This window comes from Thermobia domestica, chromosome 4, assembly GCF_964235325.1.
Source record: "Thermobia domestica chromosome 4, izTheDome1.hap1.1, whole genome shotgun sequence".
Classification (NCBI taxonomy): Eukaryota; Metazoa; Arthropoda; class Insecta; order Zygentoma; family Lepismatidae; genus Thermobia; species Thermobia domestica.
Genome location: NC_137457.1, coordinates 316922340 through 316941873, shown reverse-complemented (window position 1 = coordinate 316941873; position 19534 = coordinate 316922340). Strand labels below are relative to the sequence as shown.

The window sequence follows — 19534 nt, the reverse complement described above, 5'->3', positions numbered from 1 at the left end:
AACGCGAAGAAAACAACAATTTTTAACCGAGTGATAACTGGTGAAAACAATTGGATCATGTGCTATCTGTCAAAACAATAAATGCATGATTTTCGAGAGATAGTATCGTCTGATCCTTGCTGCTCTCGATGGTATGAAAGCAAAGCACTACACATTACCTGATTCCATTTCACCATTAGATTCCTATTTTCTGATCAGTTAAAACAGTATTGCTGGACACCGTAGCAAAAATGTACGTGTCTTGTAAGGCATTGTACATCTCTGTTCATAAATATCTGGAAACTCATTCAGAGACCAAGACTAAAAAGGTGAGCCTAGATCCATCACAATTCTCGCAGATCTGTGCAGAGCGAATTGCATATTCCCTAAGTTCTTTGTATAGACACTATTTGCAAGACTTACATGTGCCGCCATTAGACGAGCATGCTGACGCATTGAGTCTCCATAAAGGACTTCTGAAGATAGAAGGTTCCAAACTCGGTCTCAGATAGCTTTTGATTTATTTTTTAAACATGATGATACGATTAAGTAATGAAAAGTGTGATATTTGTTACACATGTAAATTTTGGATGTAATGCTTTGGCTAAAGCCGTTGTTTATTACTATATTACATTTTTACCTTTAGTTCCAAAACAAATACTTGTAAGAATTCTCGATTTAAAATCTCTACAACTATCACTGACACTTGGATGGGTGTGAAATTAGACTGACTTAAAAGCAAGTAAGCATGTAATTAGAGATCTATACATTGAACTAGTTGTATATCTGGTAGAATACATTTACAGCAAATATATTTGATAACCAATTAACCATACAGTACTAACTAATTAAAATATATATTTTTGAAACATGTGCTTAGATGAGTTGTATTGCCACTCGCACCATACTTGCCCGACTTCGCACAGACAGACTTCCACTTGCTTTCCTCTCATCAACAGTCATTGTATGATATAATAATCAATCCCAATGAGGCTGTAAATCATCACGTTCTTTTTTCGTCAATAAAGACATTTCCTACTCTGAAAAAAGGATTCTTTTTTCTTCGATAAAGACATTGTCTACTATGAAAAAAGGAATTCTGCACCTTCCTTAAAGATTGCACAATATTATTGAACAATTAATTGAAATGTATTTTTGTGTTATGAAATACATGTTGTAAAACAAAAACCAAATGTCTCATGACTTTTCCGACAACCTGATAACAGAACTATTATAATATGATTTTGTACTTCTTCTAAACGTGGTGACTATCTTGTCCTGAAAATGGAACTAGTATACAGAACGAAACACTCGAAAACGCCGAAACGATTCGAAAAAAGATATAAAAAGTATTGACTTTCAAGTTCAGTTTGAGAAGGGAGGATGCCATAACTCCAGATATTGTAATGTATCTTCGTATGCAATATATTGCAATGTATTTGTAATATTTTCATTTATTATTAACTATTATCTATGTACGTATATAACAAGTGAAAATGAATACAGCTATAGGACTATGTCTATTGATATAATAGACACAAATTATCACAGATCGTAAGATTTAACATCTTCAGTGTTCCAACAGACAAGTAATGAAATTTTCTTACGCTAAGATGTAGACAGTGTTACTATTCTTAGAATGAACGCATTAGAGTTTATATGGACGAACAGACTTGGCTCTAGTTTTAAGATTGAACGAGGTTCGAGAGTAATCAGTTTGTTTACATGAAATACTTTTAATGAGACGGTCTATTGTTTTAATAACACAGAGTATAAATTACAGTTAATAATAATATTAAAGGAATAACAGAATTACAATACTAGTTACGTAAACAATAGCCTCCAATAAACAAAGAAGTATTTGCCGCGACGGGATTCGAACCTGTGTCTATGCGATACGAGTTTCCTGTCTTACCACTATGCCAAAAATTCCTGAAACAAAAATAAGAAAATAAACTTCTACTTACGATAAGAAAACATGCAAATTTCTATTCCTACACGTCTTGACATAATTCAAAGAATGTGAAAAACTGTCAGCCATATTTTCTTGTTTCGAAATTAGAAGTTGAGGAAGAATTGTAACGCAACTAGGGACCATTGTTAGAAAGGATCAATTTTCCTCAACTTGAGGAATTTTTCGTGATATTTTCCTCATTGAGGAAAATCTATAGAACTTGTTTTGAGTTAAAAAGGGAAATCTATAGTAAGTCATTGTGACACTCACTTAAGCAAGGCGTTCTTATACGAGCGTTAGTATTTTGTGTATAATCTTACGAGACACGATTTTAACTAGCTAATAGTTGTTTGAACGATTAAGTAACGACGTTGGTAAGTAGTTTGAGCATTGAACTTCTATTCGGAAGAAAATATTCAAATCCCAGCCAGGTTCAAGCTTCTTGAGATGTTTCAATATCAATTTCAATACATACTCTGTGTGACAACCAGGATTATGTTGTTTCCAGAAAAAAATGTTGGAATCAGGGGAATTAGAGTTCTGTCAATGGAATCAATTATACACAATCTTACTTCCTGCAGTTGTTCTAGACTAGATATTTTCATCTACCTTCAGGCATGCGTAGTTAGTGGTTTTGTTTCTTTGATCATAGAGTATATGACGAAATAATAAATTACATACATAGCAGTATTGAGATTAATATATGGTGTTCATTGAACAACACGCGATCATATAGATTCATCTGTTTTCTTCCCTATCTACTAACAATTTTACTTGCATAAAGCCCTGACTTAGAGCTACCATCTCCTGTCCTTATAAGGAAATGTTTCGTGTAAGTTTGGTTGCATTTGTCCAGGCGTTTCACAAACTGGAAATGAGCTGGAGTCACGTAACAAAATTAGAGATTTCAGGGGGAGGAGATAATTATGCTGGTGACTGTACAACAGTGAAAAGTATTGACAAAATATTAATCCTATATTTCTTAACCAGAAAGGGTGCGAAAGGATATAATAAATGATAGTTCTAATATACTTTTGTGCATCTATATTTTCATTTCAGCTTTTCAAATTAGACCTACTTGCTGCTTTACATGTTTTAATCTGCCGATATCATGGTTTGTACGTATAGTGCAATATTTCTGTTGGAAGAGAGCAGATATATAATCAGCCATTTTGGTCAACCTTTCAGTGAGTATTGGTCAGCCTTCTTATCGACCTCACTACAAATTTAAACAATTAACTATTTGATATTTTGACAATTCGTTTGTTGTATCTACAATAAATGTTTAAAACTGTAGCTAAAAATCCGCCGTAATATTTAACCTGACCTTTCTCAATCTGTAGACTACAAACTATTATGGCCCTGTTGCTTTGCAGTCCTTTCACACTGTTGCGTTATGCCGCTTCCTATATCCGATACTAAACATTTATTGTGTTTTTAAAAAATACACAATCACAAATTACTTGTTACTTACAATTAAGAAACACGCTCCAAGCATGGTTGCTTTCATCCTGACATCCAAATCCATTGGAAAAGAAATTCCGAAGTTATCAGCATTCGTAAAAAGCTCTTTATCTAACCCGGACCACTTTTTACAAATTTTCCCTACCTGCGTCTGACCATCGCTAGACATTACCTGAAAACAAGCAAAATAATATAAATTCTTAGTACAGTACATAAAGAACCAAAGAATGTGTTAATACGTAAAATGATACGTACAAAAACAGCTTATCAAGTTTCCAAGTGGTCAACTGACCAATTTCCAATATTCAGTTTTCTTAATTTAATCACTCGTTTTGGGAACCTGATTTGTCCAAAAGTCGATTTTCTTTGGTGATTGAAACAGCATCTACAACAGATAACATCCTTAAAATCCTGTGGTATCAGTTATGGATGTCTACAATAATACACTTTTACCGGGAAACAACTTTTGATTCAAGAAGACCATTGTTAAAATAGCTTGTAGATATACATACCTTCCATGGTTGAAGATGTAAAGGGATACGCTCATACTTTCACTTTGTGTCAACTTAATAAAAGTGACTACAAGAAGAAGGTGGGTCAATTACTGTCTAGTTAGGATGAAACCTATAATTGGAATTGGTGCAGTGAAATTTGTGGACTATTGTATTAGTCCCGTTCAGACAGGTATTGTCTCTATTTTGGACTCTTATTCCAAATATGTATGATTAGATACAATAAGACAGTTGTCCTGTCAAGCTATTTTTAATCGACGCTATAAAATCATGTGCAGATTCTGATTTGCACACTCGTTGAGCCATGATAAATTTTGTGTTCATTATCACATCTCGTTTCTTTTTTAAAAAATATACAGCTTTGTATTCATTATATACACAGCTCGCCGTACGATTTTGCATCGAATAATGTGGAACGTTCTTTAAGAGTACTTGGTAACAATCTCAAAATTTATTTCTGACATAAAGGGACGATGTGGGATAAGAGTTTGCACTATATTGAGTTTTCCATAAATTCAGTGGAATATTTAAAATTAAAATGCACTCCTATGTAGATGACCCTTAATTATAATGTTTGCGAACCTGTGTATGTCCGTTGGAAGATGAAGAATTTAGACATTCATGTAAAACACCGTAATGTCGCCAATACAATGCGAACATGGAGTAGCTTCATCTAGACGTAAACGTATATATGATAAAACTAGGACACAAACATAATTTTTGCTGGATATTGTCTCTCTAAAATGTCAGCTTAAATCGTCCTTTGAAGATAAGGTAACAAAAACATGTGCTCAAGATGGTCGGGGCTGCATATGGTAGAAAGAGTTTTAGGAACTAACACTGTTTGCCTAAAATATGTAAATAACCAAGTAGATATTAGAAAAACTGATGTTTCTGAAACTAAATTGTATCGTGAAGCACGTACCAGAGGTATATCGTAGACTTTACATTAATATTGTTATTCTATAGGGAAAACTTTTTTGCTATTTAACAGGTTTCTATCATGTGCTAAAATACTGCAACAGTTAATTACTATGTAGTTTAATAACCTGTTTATATTTAGTCACTTAGCTAATCAAATATTTTTAGTGTTATATGTTAAAAGTTTCCTATTGGTGTATATGATTTGTAAACAGAAAGTTAGTGATATATATACAGAGAGAGAGAGAGAGATTGATAAATACAGAGATAAATATATGCTATCGTTCAAGGAAGTTCGGGCACGTACTTTATAAGTAATAAACAAGTCATAAAGTTCCTTTGACTATGGCATATCCTTGTTGATTGGAAGTAATATTAGCAGGTGATACATGTGATACCTTCTCATTCCCCAAGATAGTATAACATGCTAAACTAAAAAGTTTGCCTCTCTTTTGCGAGTAAAGTGCCAATGCCAAGGAAGCATAAGTGGTTTCAAATGAATACAACAGAGCCTCCTGGACAAGTAATTGTGTGAAACAGGTAGACAGGAATTACGATCGCTCTGGTAAGATAGCATCCATTCGGTGGATCGTCGTTGCTTCCGTCAACGGCAGCGTTAGTTCCTAGTAGAAGTGGGTGGGTAAAGACCATCGTAATCATCAGAAGAAAACGCCTAATTTCTACATGATGCCGCGAGGAAATCCTGTGCCTATTGAGAAAAGGGCAGCGGTGGCTACCTTTCATAAAGAAGTACATTTAGTGCGACAAATTTCCAAAACGTTATGGTTGGCTAAATCTACCATTAATGATGCAATAATATGATATGCCATTTTCGGGACTAATAAGGATCGTGATCATCCAGTGCCGTCTCGAGTGACAGCAGAGACTGAGGATGTGTGAATACGATTATTTAGTAAGCGTAACAGGAAGATAAGAGCACCGGAAAAAGCGGCAGAGGTCAACAAAGTGTCTGTTAGTACGATGATTAAGTAAATTTATTGGGTAGTAAGCACATTCAACTCTTACATTAAACGCACGTTCTATGAAACAAACTTTTCACGGTTATTAAAAAACGGCTTACCTCAAAGTCTATATCTTGTCCATAGCTGCAAGTAACAAATGGGCCTTTAATTTTAAATACAACATCACCTGCCTCATTTTTTATGCTAAATCTTGGATCCCAAATACTCCATTCTTGCTCTACTGTCCCTACAACATAGCCTGGTGGTGCAGATACTTCCATTTCCTGTTCCAAGCAGTGAGATGGAATTATACGGATAAGTGAAATGAAATAAAATAAAACACTGAAAAGAATGACACAACAAGATTGCAAGATTATTCAAGTAACTTATTTGAATAAGGGTTACAACTAAACTTTAATATAAACACGTTGCATTTAATGTGGAACATTATATTCCATTATGTTATCATGAATTCTCAGAGATCACTTTCACACAGTTTTGTTCTCAGTAGTATGGTTCCAATACTGTAAATAGAAATGGGGGTGGCAAATATATTTTCTATTATTTGTAGCGCTATAGAAGTACGTTATACGTACGTTAGGTGCAGTACGTTAACAGATAGATATACTTTAGTAAGTATGTAGGTACGTCGCAAGCAAAACTATTGTAACGCTTTTTGAGCGTTGAAGTTGTATCTTTTTACTGTTGAGTATATGTCCAAGAGCAAAGTTAGTAGAACCTTTTTATTGTTTCAAAGAAGTTGGGTTGATTAGAATAAACTCGTCAACTTTCAGCTGGTAATGTAAAGCAGTTTTACAGCTCCCTGCCTATGGTAATTTTTCCCACAGCTACGATAACACCGCGCTGTGACGTGAAGGAGAGGTAACCTACAGGTTGGTGCGAATATCTTTCTTCATTTCAACTTGAACACGAACCTTGTTCGGTGTTGTGGTTAACATAGATGAGGGTCCAACCGCTGACGTCATTGTAAAATTTAGTTTAATTACGAATAATTGAAATTTTTGTGTACAACTACCGTAGAATCTTATGAGAGCCAAGTTGATTGGGAAATTTCAAGACGGAGACATTCAATTGGGACATTGAGGAAATCTCAATTAAAAAGAGGATTATGGAATGAGATACATGATATATTCCGCAGTCTAATGACCTGTTCCCAAAGAACTAAATGTTATATGTAAAAAATGATGCAGAGAACTATTAAGCATTAGGTGAAGAGGAGTGAATATATATGATGAATATATGTTGATGTACATCTTGTTCCAAAAAGGTTAAGCGCATTGATAATGACTATCTTTAGCCGTTCGACTTCGAATACCTTCGGAAAACAGTATACCAAAGATGCTAGTAGGAACCTGCAAGCCAACCTTAGCAATCGGGAAATATTCTACAGTTGATTTTTTTCTTTTTATAACTATAACAAGACATACTGAAATGGTACTAAGCGTAGAAAATGTAACATTAATTGATAACTTAATAATAAAATATTTGGAAACTATGGGTTCACATATTCGTTTTGTCACTTCAATCTCCATACATACCTTGTAGCATACTTTTCCATACATAAAAGAACATTTAGATATGTAAAGGAACATTTCCAATAAAAGGAAAGATAGCAAACCTAGTACTTGCAACCATAGTAAAATAGAAGGGAGAAAGGAGAAGAAACAAGAGCATTTGCACAGGATACGAATGTCATCGTCTTGGAAATTAAGTTATATTTCGTTAGAAGGAGCCAGAGTGGTTATGTTATCTCAGTTCAAATTGAGAGTGAGTTCGATTTCCATTTGGGTATTTTTTATATGAAATTCAATTTTCTTCAATGTATGAAAAATTATATACAATGATTACATTAAAATAAATCACTTGTGTATATATATTAATATAACCATTTCAGGAAATAAGGAATTACTATGCTCAAAATACATTTAAGATGTGGTAAATGTTGACGGAATATCTGTATCTTGTTATGTGAAGTTTAAATACGAATTAAGAAAATCGTGTAATAGCCATTAATAAGTTATATATTTATCTGCCGCATTTGTCATATGGAGGTTACTACTCAACATTCTAATTACAGTATGTCATTTACGTTCTTCAAACATATTCCGAGGCGAAAAGAGAATATATAAACTGAGATTGTGCTTTGGTAAGGAAAGCAGAAGGTATTTTCTTTACATAGGTTTTCAGTTCAAAATTCTGAAATGCTTTTGTATATAGAAGTGGTGACAATTTGGTCTCTCTCTCTCTCTCTCTCTCTCTCTCTCTCTCTCTCTCACTGTGTGTGTGTGTGTGTAGGTGTGTGTGTGTGTAGGTGTGTGTGTATGTGTGTTGTGTGGGTGTGAGTGGATGTGTTCCAACATAATTCTAGTTTAACTGAAGTAATTTTAACGAAACGTCCCTCATATAGTGCCTACGGTATGGAAAAAGTACTGCCGGGATAAGCTATATGTAGAGGGAGTGGGATACATATGAAGATGATAGGAAACTATCGATATTAGTGTCAAATCCATAGTTTTCGGGATCACTTAGATAAATAGTATCACGTCCGATTTGGTTTAACTCCGATTTAAGTTCCCATTTGCACCCATGAGGTGAGGAAATGACTTTAAAATATCAAAATCTACCGATATCAGTGTTGGATCATTAATTGGTAACAGTTGTAATGCCGTCTAAGTCCAAATTTAGCTTCAGCGGCAGCAATGTCCCCTTAGCCCTCCTAGGGAAAATGGGAGGGACAGACATAAAAATTATAAAAGACTGAAATTAGTGTTCAATTCATAATTTTGGGGATCACTTACGTAGAAAGTGGTACTCTAGATGACATTTAAGTTCAGTTTCAATTGGGACCCTGAAAGGGTGTGTGAAATTGTGACATGTAAAAATAATTGAACATTACCAATATTAGTGTCGAATACATGACTTTCTGAGTCCGTAAGTTCATTGGAACAAGTTCCGATGACTTTTAAGCTCAGCCTATAGTAGGTATAATATCCACTGGCACACCTAGACATAACAAAAAGGAAGTAACATATAAAATAATTCAAAACGACTGGTATTAGTGTAGAGACCATAGCTTCGGAATCACCGAGGTAAATATCAACACTTCTGATGCCTTTTATATACAAGTTCAACCCATTAGTACAGCTTATATTAGGGGCAATGGTGACATGAAAGAATAATCAAACAAGACCGACATTAGTATCGAATCTCAAGTTTTCGGGGTCCCTTAGTTGTTTGTCGACACACCATATACCACATAAGTCTCTAAGTTTACTTCCATTAGTAGCCTGGGTTGGTCACAAGATGTAGACGTGTAAAATGAATCACAAACTACCATTATTAGTGTGCAGTGCGAAGGGATGAAAAACAAAACATATCAAATGACTGCGATTAGTGTTGATTCTATTGTTTGGATTTGTCAAGCTATTACATTAGTATGGCAAAGATATTCACGTTTAGCCATTCAGAGCATGTCAGCTGTTTTCTGAATTTACAGAACAGCATCGAAGGCGTTCTTCGCACAGCTATAAATATTTTCTTGTAGGCCTATGCATATATCAGCGTAATCCCGTGACGTAAGCCTCCTGTGCCCCTCGTAATTAACATACAGCAATGAGTAATACATCTTTGTAAAGATTATAGAACACAAATTCCAACAATGTAACATTGTCTCCCATTTTGCCCACCGACTAGAAGAAGAAATTTAAAAGATTACAAAAAAAACTCGATTTTTCCGAAAATATTTCATCTCTGGCAACACTGTGTATACAGCAGCGTAAAAAAATCTCGTTATTTCATACCTTACACATGTGTGGGTAAGATGTCTAAGATCTACGCCGAAGAAGGTGCCCGAATATGAGATAGATACCCTTTGTAGTCTGCACCACCGATTTCAATGGAGGAAATACTACTAAACCATTATATGAGAACACCCTGCGACCATCCTAATCACCACAGTCTCATGACGTATACATCGTTGTAAAGCTTATAGAACACATGTTTCAACTATATAGCATTGATCCCTATTTGACTCGCCGGATAGAAGAAGAAAGTTTAAAAATTACAAAGTAGTTATTTCTTTATTATTGAAAAATTATAATAGCTATATACGCATGCTGTATCATGTATTTTACTGTAGGAAGCTTAGATTATATGAGAAAATCATGCAACGTAATAGTTGTCTTTATTTGTTCCAACAGGAAAATTGACTAATAGAAGTAGAATATGGGCCTTAACAGCCTAACAAATTTAGGTAGAGAAAACACTGAACCGCGAGCTTATTGTAATGTATAATTTACTGTTGACATTTTTTTAAATGAAAAAATACGTTAGAGGAACGGTGTTGAAAAGTCTACCACTCTTCGAGAGTGCATAGCTCTGCTGTGGTGAATTTTCGAATATTGGCACAACGTTTCCTAGTACTTGACATTGTTATATGTTGAGATTTGTTCAATATTTGAAATCTTAATCTTTATATCAATTGAAAGCAAACTCTTAAACAAGTTTTTTTTCTCTAATATTTTTATTACAATATTTTTTTTCATGGTACACTACAGTTCGATGAGATTACACATATAGTAGTTACTGAGTATACTTTCAAGGAAAGTAAACTTATGTAGCGTATGGAGTCCGTTCAAGAAGTTAAATAGAAAGATGAAGCTTTCGTCATTGTTCCTGAACTGCCACTCCAACGCCTGTTACTCTGTGCTCAAACAACTAGCTTTTTTTTGAAAGAATTTTTTTCTTACGAGCTCTGCACGTATCCTCCTTCATTATGTGTTACAAGTGGACAGATGAGAGATTCTGGAAAGTTCCAACTAGTGGTGGGCACAAAAACCGGTTTTTCACCGAAACCGGTTTCGGTTTTCTCCGAAACCGGATCGGTTTTTCATCTCATCCGGTTTCGGTTTTCTTCAAAACCGATTCCGGTTCTTTTCAAAATTGGTTCTATTTCTGACCAGAATGGTGTTTCGTCGTTCTCCGGAAACCGAATCTACTTCCACAGAAACAGTCTTATGTGTTTTCAAAAAGTTTTCACCGAAACCAGTTTCGCTGAAAACCGAATCGGTTTTGGAGAAAACCGAAATGTCGGTTTTTCGGGTTTCGGTTTTTATAGAAACCGGTTTTTCGGTGTTTATAAAAACCGGTTTTGCCCATCCCTAGTTTCAACCTGCTTAATTCATACGTGAGCAAGTAAAAATCGAAGTAAGTATGCCTAAAGATGTGCAGTATGACATTGATGGTGGATTCTTGGTTCATCGCCTACCCTGGTTTCAAAAACAAACATTTGAAGAAGTAATTCATGACTATCAAAAGTACGTTTTCACAAAATACGGGACGCTAACAGTTGTCTTCGAAATCTATGAAAATACGTTATCAACAAAGTTGGAAATTCATCGAAAGGGAAAAAAGGGATTTGAAGGACCAAGAGTACATTTTAGCCTTTCAAGAAAGAAATTTTTCTTTCCAACAAACCAAATAAATAAGCGTTTATGACTTGTCTTTTTGCAAAAGTTACAATCAGCTGCCTGTACCACCAAGCAAGCTTCTGGAGATGCTGTAGTCATGATCGTCATGGAATGTGTTGCATTAGCACGCAAGTATCCTACAGCCATTATAGGTGATGGCACTGATTTTCTGGTCTCCTTAATATATCACTTCAGTAATGAGTTTCATCATATTTTTCACTGCCCGGAGCCAAAGCGATCTGTAGAAACAAAGACTGCCTATGACATTAAGAAAATTAAACAAGAACTTAATGAAGAAATTTGCTCTCACATTCTTTTCGCGCATGCTGTATCACAGTGTGAGAAAAAATCAAATCTGTATAGCATAGGGAAATATGATTCTATCAAACTGTTAAAGAGGAATGAGATGTTTAAGAAAGATGCTACTGTTTTCAGGACAGCTGGGAAATAGAAAAAATAAGTTCACATTGCTGGTCACGAAACTCTGGTCTACCTTTATGATGCAAATTCAGGAAGTACACCAAACGAAATGCGGTTTCGTATGTTAATATCAAGGACGACAAAATCAACAGCACAGGTGAAATCGGAAGGACTACTTCCCTCAGTAAACGCATACAAATTTTATAGCAACGATTATATTGCCAAGTTCAACAGTGGATGGGTAATGAAATGTATCTATGTAGATGAGGATGGGAATTGCGTCACGAACATCTGACAACGGTGAAAATGGTTCAATCACCAGCACTTAATTATAAATTTAGCCATGAAAGTTTTGTCCCTTTTCCACCCACCACCTCAGAAAATCGATATATCACCAAAGACGTACGTGGAAGATCAAACGTAGTCCTCAACGGCGACGACTATCTTCTGCCAACGTTCTGGAAGGTCATGGATTCCCCCGCGATAGAACTTGCTGGGACGTGAATCGAAGAAGGTATCAAGTGCATTTTGGATCTCTACTAGGGATGTGAACTGGTGTCCTCTAAGGTGATTGTCCAAGGAATAAACAGGTGGTAGTCGAACGGTGCAATGACCGGGGAGTACGACGGATGCAATAGTGTTTCCCATCCAAGGCGCAGAATGGTGTCCCGGGTCGTTTCAGCCACGTAAGGCTTAGCGTTGTCCTGTAACAGGAGGATTGTTTCCGATTCAGAAGTGCTGGCTCTAAAGTCTTGAGTTTTTCCTCAACACGGTTTATCTGCTGAAAGTACATAGTTGCATTGCAGCTCTGACCAGCTGGTAGCAGTTCCAGATGCACGATGCCGCTAAAAGTCCAACGAACACTGGAAGGACCTTCGTCTGGTGCAGCGCTGTTCTTGACTGTTTTGGAACCGATTCATAGGATGCTAGCCAATAATGACGGAGCCGTGGAGCTTTGAAAGGACCAATCTCTCATCGCTTCTAAACCCCGTCCAAAAATGACTCTTTCCTCAGACAAAACCACAAAGAAACACAGGTGTCTGTTCGCGTTGTCTTATGGCCTGGAGTCAAATCATGGGGACCAATCGATCCAACTTGTAGTGCTTCCAAGTTTGATGAAAAAGCTGCCGAATGGGTTCTCCATTCACTCTGTATTGTAGTCCCAGATTCTCAGGTGTCTGACCACTGTTCGCCTCAATTGCTGCTTGAAGATCATCACTTTGTACATGTATCTGTCTTACGCCACGTGGTGCGTGTTCGAGTGTTTCGTCGCCGTCCTTAAACTTGTTAAACTACCACTGCGTTGTTCGCGGAGTCAGGACCGAAGGCTGGCATATCTTCCGTCCCACTACAGCGTCATTTGGCCACAGTTTGAACTCGTACAGCATACACGCCCTTATGACGCTCTGTGGAGGTCCTATGTTCACTCTGTCCTTACGCAAATTCACGGTGTAACTGTACTGTCAGAACCAGGTAGTATGCTGGATATATCCACACGAACAACTTATCTTCGTCTTATCTGCATTCGCTTTCAAATAACTGTGTGAGGGCGAAGTGAATACAGACCTCTACAAAAAGAGACAGAACTTTCTAGGTTACTTTATATTTAGTAAAATTTCTAAAATGAGAGTGCAACATAACACAATGTGCTACCCTACTGTGCGTATGCAGAAGGCAAATGCTTGTACTTATCGTAGAGGTACAAGTTGTAATTCTGTTGAAGTTGACATGCATGATGATTGAAATAAAAGTGATATTATAAGCAAAGATATATATATATCTGCTATAACTGCTTATGACACATTTCCAAGTACGTTAATTAACTTTGAAAATTTACATTTATTAGTGTTAAACATTGCTTAGTTCATTTAAAGTTCCATGTAGCAGAAATTAAATAACTGTATACACTTTATACTCGCACATGTAATTCTTATTATCAACATAATACATATAAGTTAAGTTGTGCATATAGATGCACATAATGCATACAGGGATAGCCTATATTAATTTTAACGTAAGAAAGCTCTAACACATGAAAACTATTGAACACTGTACTAGATATAAAACTGCAATGTACGATGAAAAAAATATTGTAATAAAATATTTAAAACAAAAATAACTTGTTTAAGAGTTTGCTTTTATTTAATACGAAAGAATAGGGTTCCAAATATTGAAAAATAATCAACATATAACGATATCAACTACTAGGAAATGTGGCGCCAATGTTTCTAAATTCACCACATGTTTTGTGGAAATGTGGTAGACTTTTCAACACCCTTTCTCTAAGGTAGTTTTCATTAAAAAATGTCAACACTAAATTATACGTTACAATAAGATCGCGGTTCAGTGTTTTCTCTACCTAAATTTGTTAGGCTGTTAAGGCCCACATTCTACTTCTGTTAGCCTATTTTCCACTTGAAACAAATAAGGACAACTATTACGTTCCATGATGTTCTCATACAATGTATGCTTTCTACAGTAAAATATGTGATACAGTATGTGTATACAGCTATTATAATTTTTCTATAATAAAGAAATAACTACTTTTTTAACTTTCTTCTTCTATCCGGTGGGTCAAATAGGGATCAATGCTATATAGTCGAAATAAGTGTTTTATAAGCTTTACAACGATGTATACGTCATGAGACTGTGATAATTAGGATGGTCGCAGAGTGTTCTCATATAATGGTTTAGTGGTATTTCCTCCATTGAAATCGGTGGTACAGACCACAAAAGGTATCTATCTCATATTAGGACATCTTCTTCGGCGTAGATCTTAGTGGCTGTTTTACATCTTGCAGACACATGTGTAAGGTTACGCTGTTACGCTGCTGTATAACCAGTTTTTAGTTACGCTGTTGTACACACAATGTTGCCAGAGATGAAATATTTTCGGAAGAATAAAGTTTTTTTTGTATTTTTTGAAAATTTCTTCTTCTAGTCGCTGGGCAAAATGGGAAACAACGTTACATCGTTGGAATTTGTGTTCCATAAGCATTACAAAGATGTATTACTCATTACTCTATGTTAATTGTGAGAGGCACAGGGAGCGCGTTAGTGTGATTTTGCGAATGGTAGTAACGTATGGCGGCCATGTTGGAAAATTCTTCATAGCGGTTTACCCCACTTCGGGGAATGGTAGACTTTTTGCCATCATTTTCCTCAGGTATTTTTGCATAAGAACAAGTTAGCAGAAGAATTTGTTCCCGGTTCAACAACAATTTGCCTAGACTATCATGCGTGTTCAGTGTTTTTATTTCTTCGAGCATACAGTCAATAAGGAAGTAATGCATTACATACGTTGCATAATGAGACTAATATGTGGTTTTCATCGGACAGCACTCTCCGAACTATAGAGATTCATCTCAGAATGAAGAACTGTCTCGTGCCTCATCTACTCAAAATTTTACTTGCGTAAATAGCTGACTTAGTGCTACCAACTTTTGTTGTTGTTAGAAAACGTTCCATGTAAGTTAGATTGCATTTGCCCAGGCGTTTTACAAGCGATAAAGGTTCTGAACACCAGGTAATAGAATTAGAGCACTCATGGGAAGATACTTCTGCTGGTAACTGTACAAACAAACATGGAAATTGCTGTGATTATACTTAAAGTAAGTTAATTTTAAAAATCTTTATTATGTCACTATCTCCCAGATATATACAGTACGTTAGGAAAATCTGAAGGGTCTCTTTTTCTTAACTCTACACTGTGTTCGCGCACTCTTGCTCTTCTGACGAAATTTACGATTACATTTTCGCTGTTTTTCGGTAATGATGAATCAAAAAGTGTTCTTTATTTAAGGAATTATTGTTGCTTTGTTTGTGTAGACAGATTTAACAATATATCTAAGAAGGTACTCGGTCTCTAAGGTTGACTTCATACGGTTTATATAATCTACGCTTTCAACTTATGTTAAAATTTCAAAGCTGATGTAACTCACCTGCAAACAACAGGGATAACAACAACTTTTATATCTAAGAGGACGGTGGAGATGAATTACTTCATTGTCGAAGTTATCTGTAATTTTAACATCAACTGGACGCATTGAACCAAGGCAATTTCGATCACCATGCTCTGACTTCTCTTTCGCATAATATACTTCCTTGCCAAGTTTGTTCAAAATCTTATATCTGTTTTCTGTTTCGACTCCTGTCATAACTATTATAGAAAAACAAATAAGATTTAGCCAGTAATAACTAATAAAATAGAGGTAGTTCTGACTGCGTTTCATCTTAATCGACGCTGATTGGCTGAGGGACGCCAAATGATGCTTATCATTGGTTGTTAGAGATCAGGTCACATACCCGCGGGAAATTAAAAAGTAGCCTCGCCGCTGGTCACATGGCATGACGTAATGAAGCAACATGGTCTTCTGACCCCTCCAGGCGGGATATTCAAAATTGCTATCGCACTAACATCATATGATATACCGTCGCATAAGAACCAGAGGACCGTAAACCCAAAAATGCGGTTTTCCTTTTCTTCATGTTTGCACAATTTTGAAAGCCCCACTTTGTGTAAATGGAACGTAACGCCATTTGTTCTCCTTGTCTATCATCTGTTATAATGCAGCTCAATTACCATTTTATTAAAAACACATCTTTGTAAGAAAATAATATTTTTTGTTCTAGGAAATAGAGATACGTTCCTATGGTTCTTATGCGACGATATGATACCATTGACACGAGATTGTTGAATCTGGACCCATGGTCACTGACTCACGGGCTGTGCTACTTTGTTGCAAACGATTAACCCTCTAAATGTTTCTGTTATCCTGTTCCCTTTTAAGGATTCAAGAAGGGTGTGATCGATTCTTACCTTTGGTGCGTGGGACTCTGGTTCGAGACCCAGTCGATTAAATTTATCGCGAACAATGTGGTATCCTTGGGTTTTTTACGGGGTATTCTTGTTTTCTTCTACATTCTCATTCCACTAACTCTTCCATCATTGTTCACTTGCATTAAATATCCATCTCATTATCCTAAAGGACATAATACATTTCACAGAGTACTGACTGACAGCAACGAAAGTAAAGAGTTTGTATTTTCAAATCATTTCCTACGCCAAGGCAAAGAACTGCCCACTAATTCATAGATTGTGTGAACTGCTGATAGGAAATCAGAATAGAGGAGTGGCGCCAGTCTTGAACCAAACGAGTCTTTGGGAACAAATACTTTCCATTGCTGAATGTGAACGTCAGTAATACATTCCACTGAAGCAAAATGTTAGCAATTAAATTTCATATCTTTCGCTGCTGGTGCTCATAGAATTCAAGTAATAATAATAATAATAATAATAATAATAATAATAATAATAATAATAATAATAATAATAATAATAATAATAACAAAAATTCTCCCGTTTCTACCTTAAAGCAACATTTCTGTAACTGTTAGTGGGTAACTACATTCAAAGTGTTCGGAATCAGTGTTTCTTTCAAAAACAATGTTCTGGGGGAGGGTCAAATTTAATATCCTGGATGCCCAGTGATGGTACTATTTGTTATTACATGTTGGACGTATTATTTGATCTCCTCCAGGGAGGGCACTGCCAGAGCTCCCGGAGGGGCGCCCCAAAACTTTGTCTGGAAGAAACACTATCAGAAATGCGATATGCGTCAGGAATTCACTACTTGCTCATCAGTGAATATTTTTCGAAGGTAACTGATACTTTTTCCGAAGACAAAGTTACCTAATTTATTAGTGCTCCCACGACAAGTTTGTAGGTTGCCTTACCTGGTGCCGTGTCTGGTATTGAACATTTTATGCTTGTCTCGTCTCGAAATTTTCACCCGTTATCGAGACGATACACGAGAAATATCGTGTCTCTTGTTATCACTAGTTTCGCTACGATACGAGACAGTTTAAAATCTCGGCTTGTCTCGTGAAAAAGTTGTCTCGTTTTGATGTGTCACTACTTAATTAAATGCATTACAGAACATTCATTTCAATAAATGTTTACATAGAAATTTAAGCATTTAATTGGGAAGTTCACTATGAAACACGTAGATAGAAGGAAAAGTTTTATAATGCACTATTAGTGATGCCAAGAAACGAGACAATCATATAACATACGAGACGTTAAGTCATGTGAAAATTGATTATAAAATACACGAAATTATTGATTTTAAGAAATACAATTCACTGGAAAGTTTTCTTTATGCACCAATGGGCAAACAGAAAATAAATGAGAATCTTTAGCAAACAAATATGAAGAGTAGTAATACGGGTGAATAATGGGACTTTTCTTACTTTGATACCGTGATGAGTTTTAAAAAAATATGTAGTAGTTTATTAATAAACACAGAAAAACAATTAGAATAGTTAACAAAAAGTTCTGTGGACGGTGCTCTAACCGCCTTCGCTCAAATTTGTTAATTGGTTTCATTTTCTCACTCTAACCAACTATGCTACTGACTTCTTACAGGTTATATGTCTGTTCTACTACAAGACATGATTTTCATTACGCTCATGTTCCAATTCGTCTCTTTTGATAAATCATTTCCGCTGTTTTCTTTATTTATATGGAGTCTGCATGTAATATCTGAATTTCTTATGTATCATGGATATAAGAAATGTGAGAAATATTTGGTTAAATGTTCTGTTTATGGATATGAATCCGCATTGTTCTCACTGGCAGTGAGTGGGTTCTCACTGGTCTCAGTTTACGTTCAACTACAGAATTCCTTTTCAACACAGTCGGCAATTTTCGTGTTTTAAATTAAGGTTTTTGCTGCTAATTTCTTTATTTTACATTAACGTTGAATACAAATATTGAAAACGTCTTTGTCATTAACTTTTTCTGCTGTGGAAACCTTTCAAAATCTCGAACATATAAAGAAAGTGGAGATATTTAAAAAAACGTCAGATTAAAGAGACGTGTCATTTATTTTGCTCACACTTGTGCTTATGTTCTAAAAATACTTTCATTATATTTGAATAAAATGCCAGTGAGCTGTAAACCAAAAAAAAAGATCAACACAAAATCTACGTGGAACAGAAACGTCACAAGAATTTAATATCCAAACTCTATAGGCTGTCACCAACAATCGAACTCAGAGCCTTTGTACACTTCTCATTGCCAGAAGATATAACTGTGACAACTAACTCAGAAAAGACAAATTCCATACACTTACCTAAATATCCTTTCATGGTAATTTACGGTAAGAAACTGACATACTATGACACTGTTTACTCGTTCAAGATCTTTCATCAATGACAGTAGTTTTATCATAAGTTAAAGAGGGACCGAAGAGAGTGAGAGGAGTCATAAACTCAAATTTTAAAGCACTTATCTCGTATGAAAGGGAATGAAATTACATATTTATCTTAGAACCTTATGTTAGCGGTAAAACTTTTTAAAAGATAAATTAAATAAACAACCTTTCAAATTTCATTATTTTAAGATGACCATTGATACATTAAACAAGATAAATTAGGTTAGAGTCCTGTGACTTTTGGAGCAATTTTTACCCATAAATGGGAACAACATTAAAGAAAGATTTAGATAAAACGATCCTATGCTACATATCAAATTGATAATTTTGGTAATTGCCAAACATTAAGGGTGTGTGAACACAATTCTTTCAAAACTTGATAGTGGTGCGTCAATTTACCCATATCTTATAAAAGACAATGAAACCACCATATCATAATAAAGTATAAAAGAGGTTAAAAACCTGCTAAATTAAAATTTTCGTACTTTTGGCCCATAAAAGAGAGATACAAACTAATTAAGTACGTACCATGATCATATACTACCTATTAACATTTTCAATTTTAATAATTTCCGAAATTTAAGAAGTGGTCTTATGTACCCCTCCTGAAATTTAA

At 35.5% G+C, this 19534-nt stretch overlaps 1 protein-coding gene across 4 annotated transcripts in view; it reads right to left on the bottom strand.

Moving 5' to 3' along the window:
- Positions 1–19534, bottom strand: part of LOC145683554 (phospholipid scramblase 2-like) — a 96015-nt gene that overhangs the window by 20972 nt on the left and 55509 nt on the right. For 3 of the 4 annotated variants that reach the window (XM_081754894.1, XM_081754895.1, XM_081754896.1), the window contains exons 6-8: positions 15643–15860; positions 5912–6076; positions 3408–3569 (exon numbers count right to left, since the gene is read on the bottom strand). In XM_081754894.1, the coding sequence (XP_081611020.1) occupies positions 3408–3569; positions 5912–6076; positions 15643–15860 (545 nt within the window). The remainder of the gene's footprint in view (positions 1–3407; positions 3570–5911; positions 6077–15642; positions 15861–19534) is intronic. The other variant, XM_081754897.1, reaches the window with a different exon arrangement.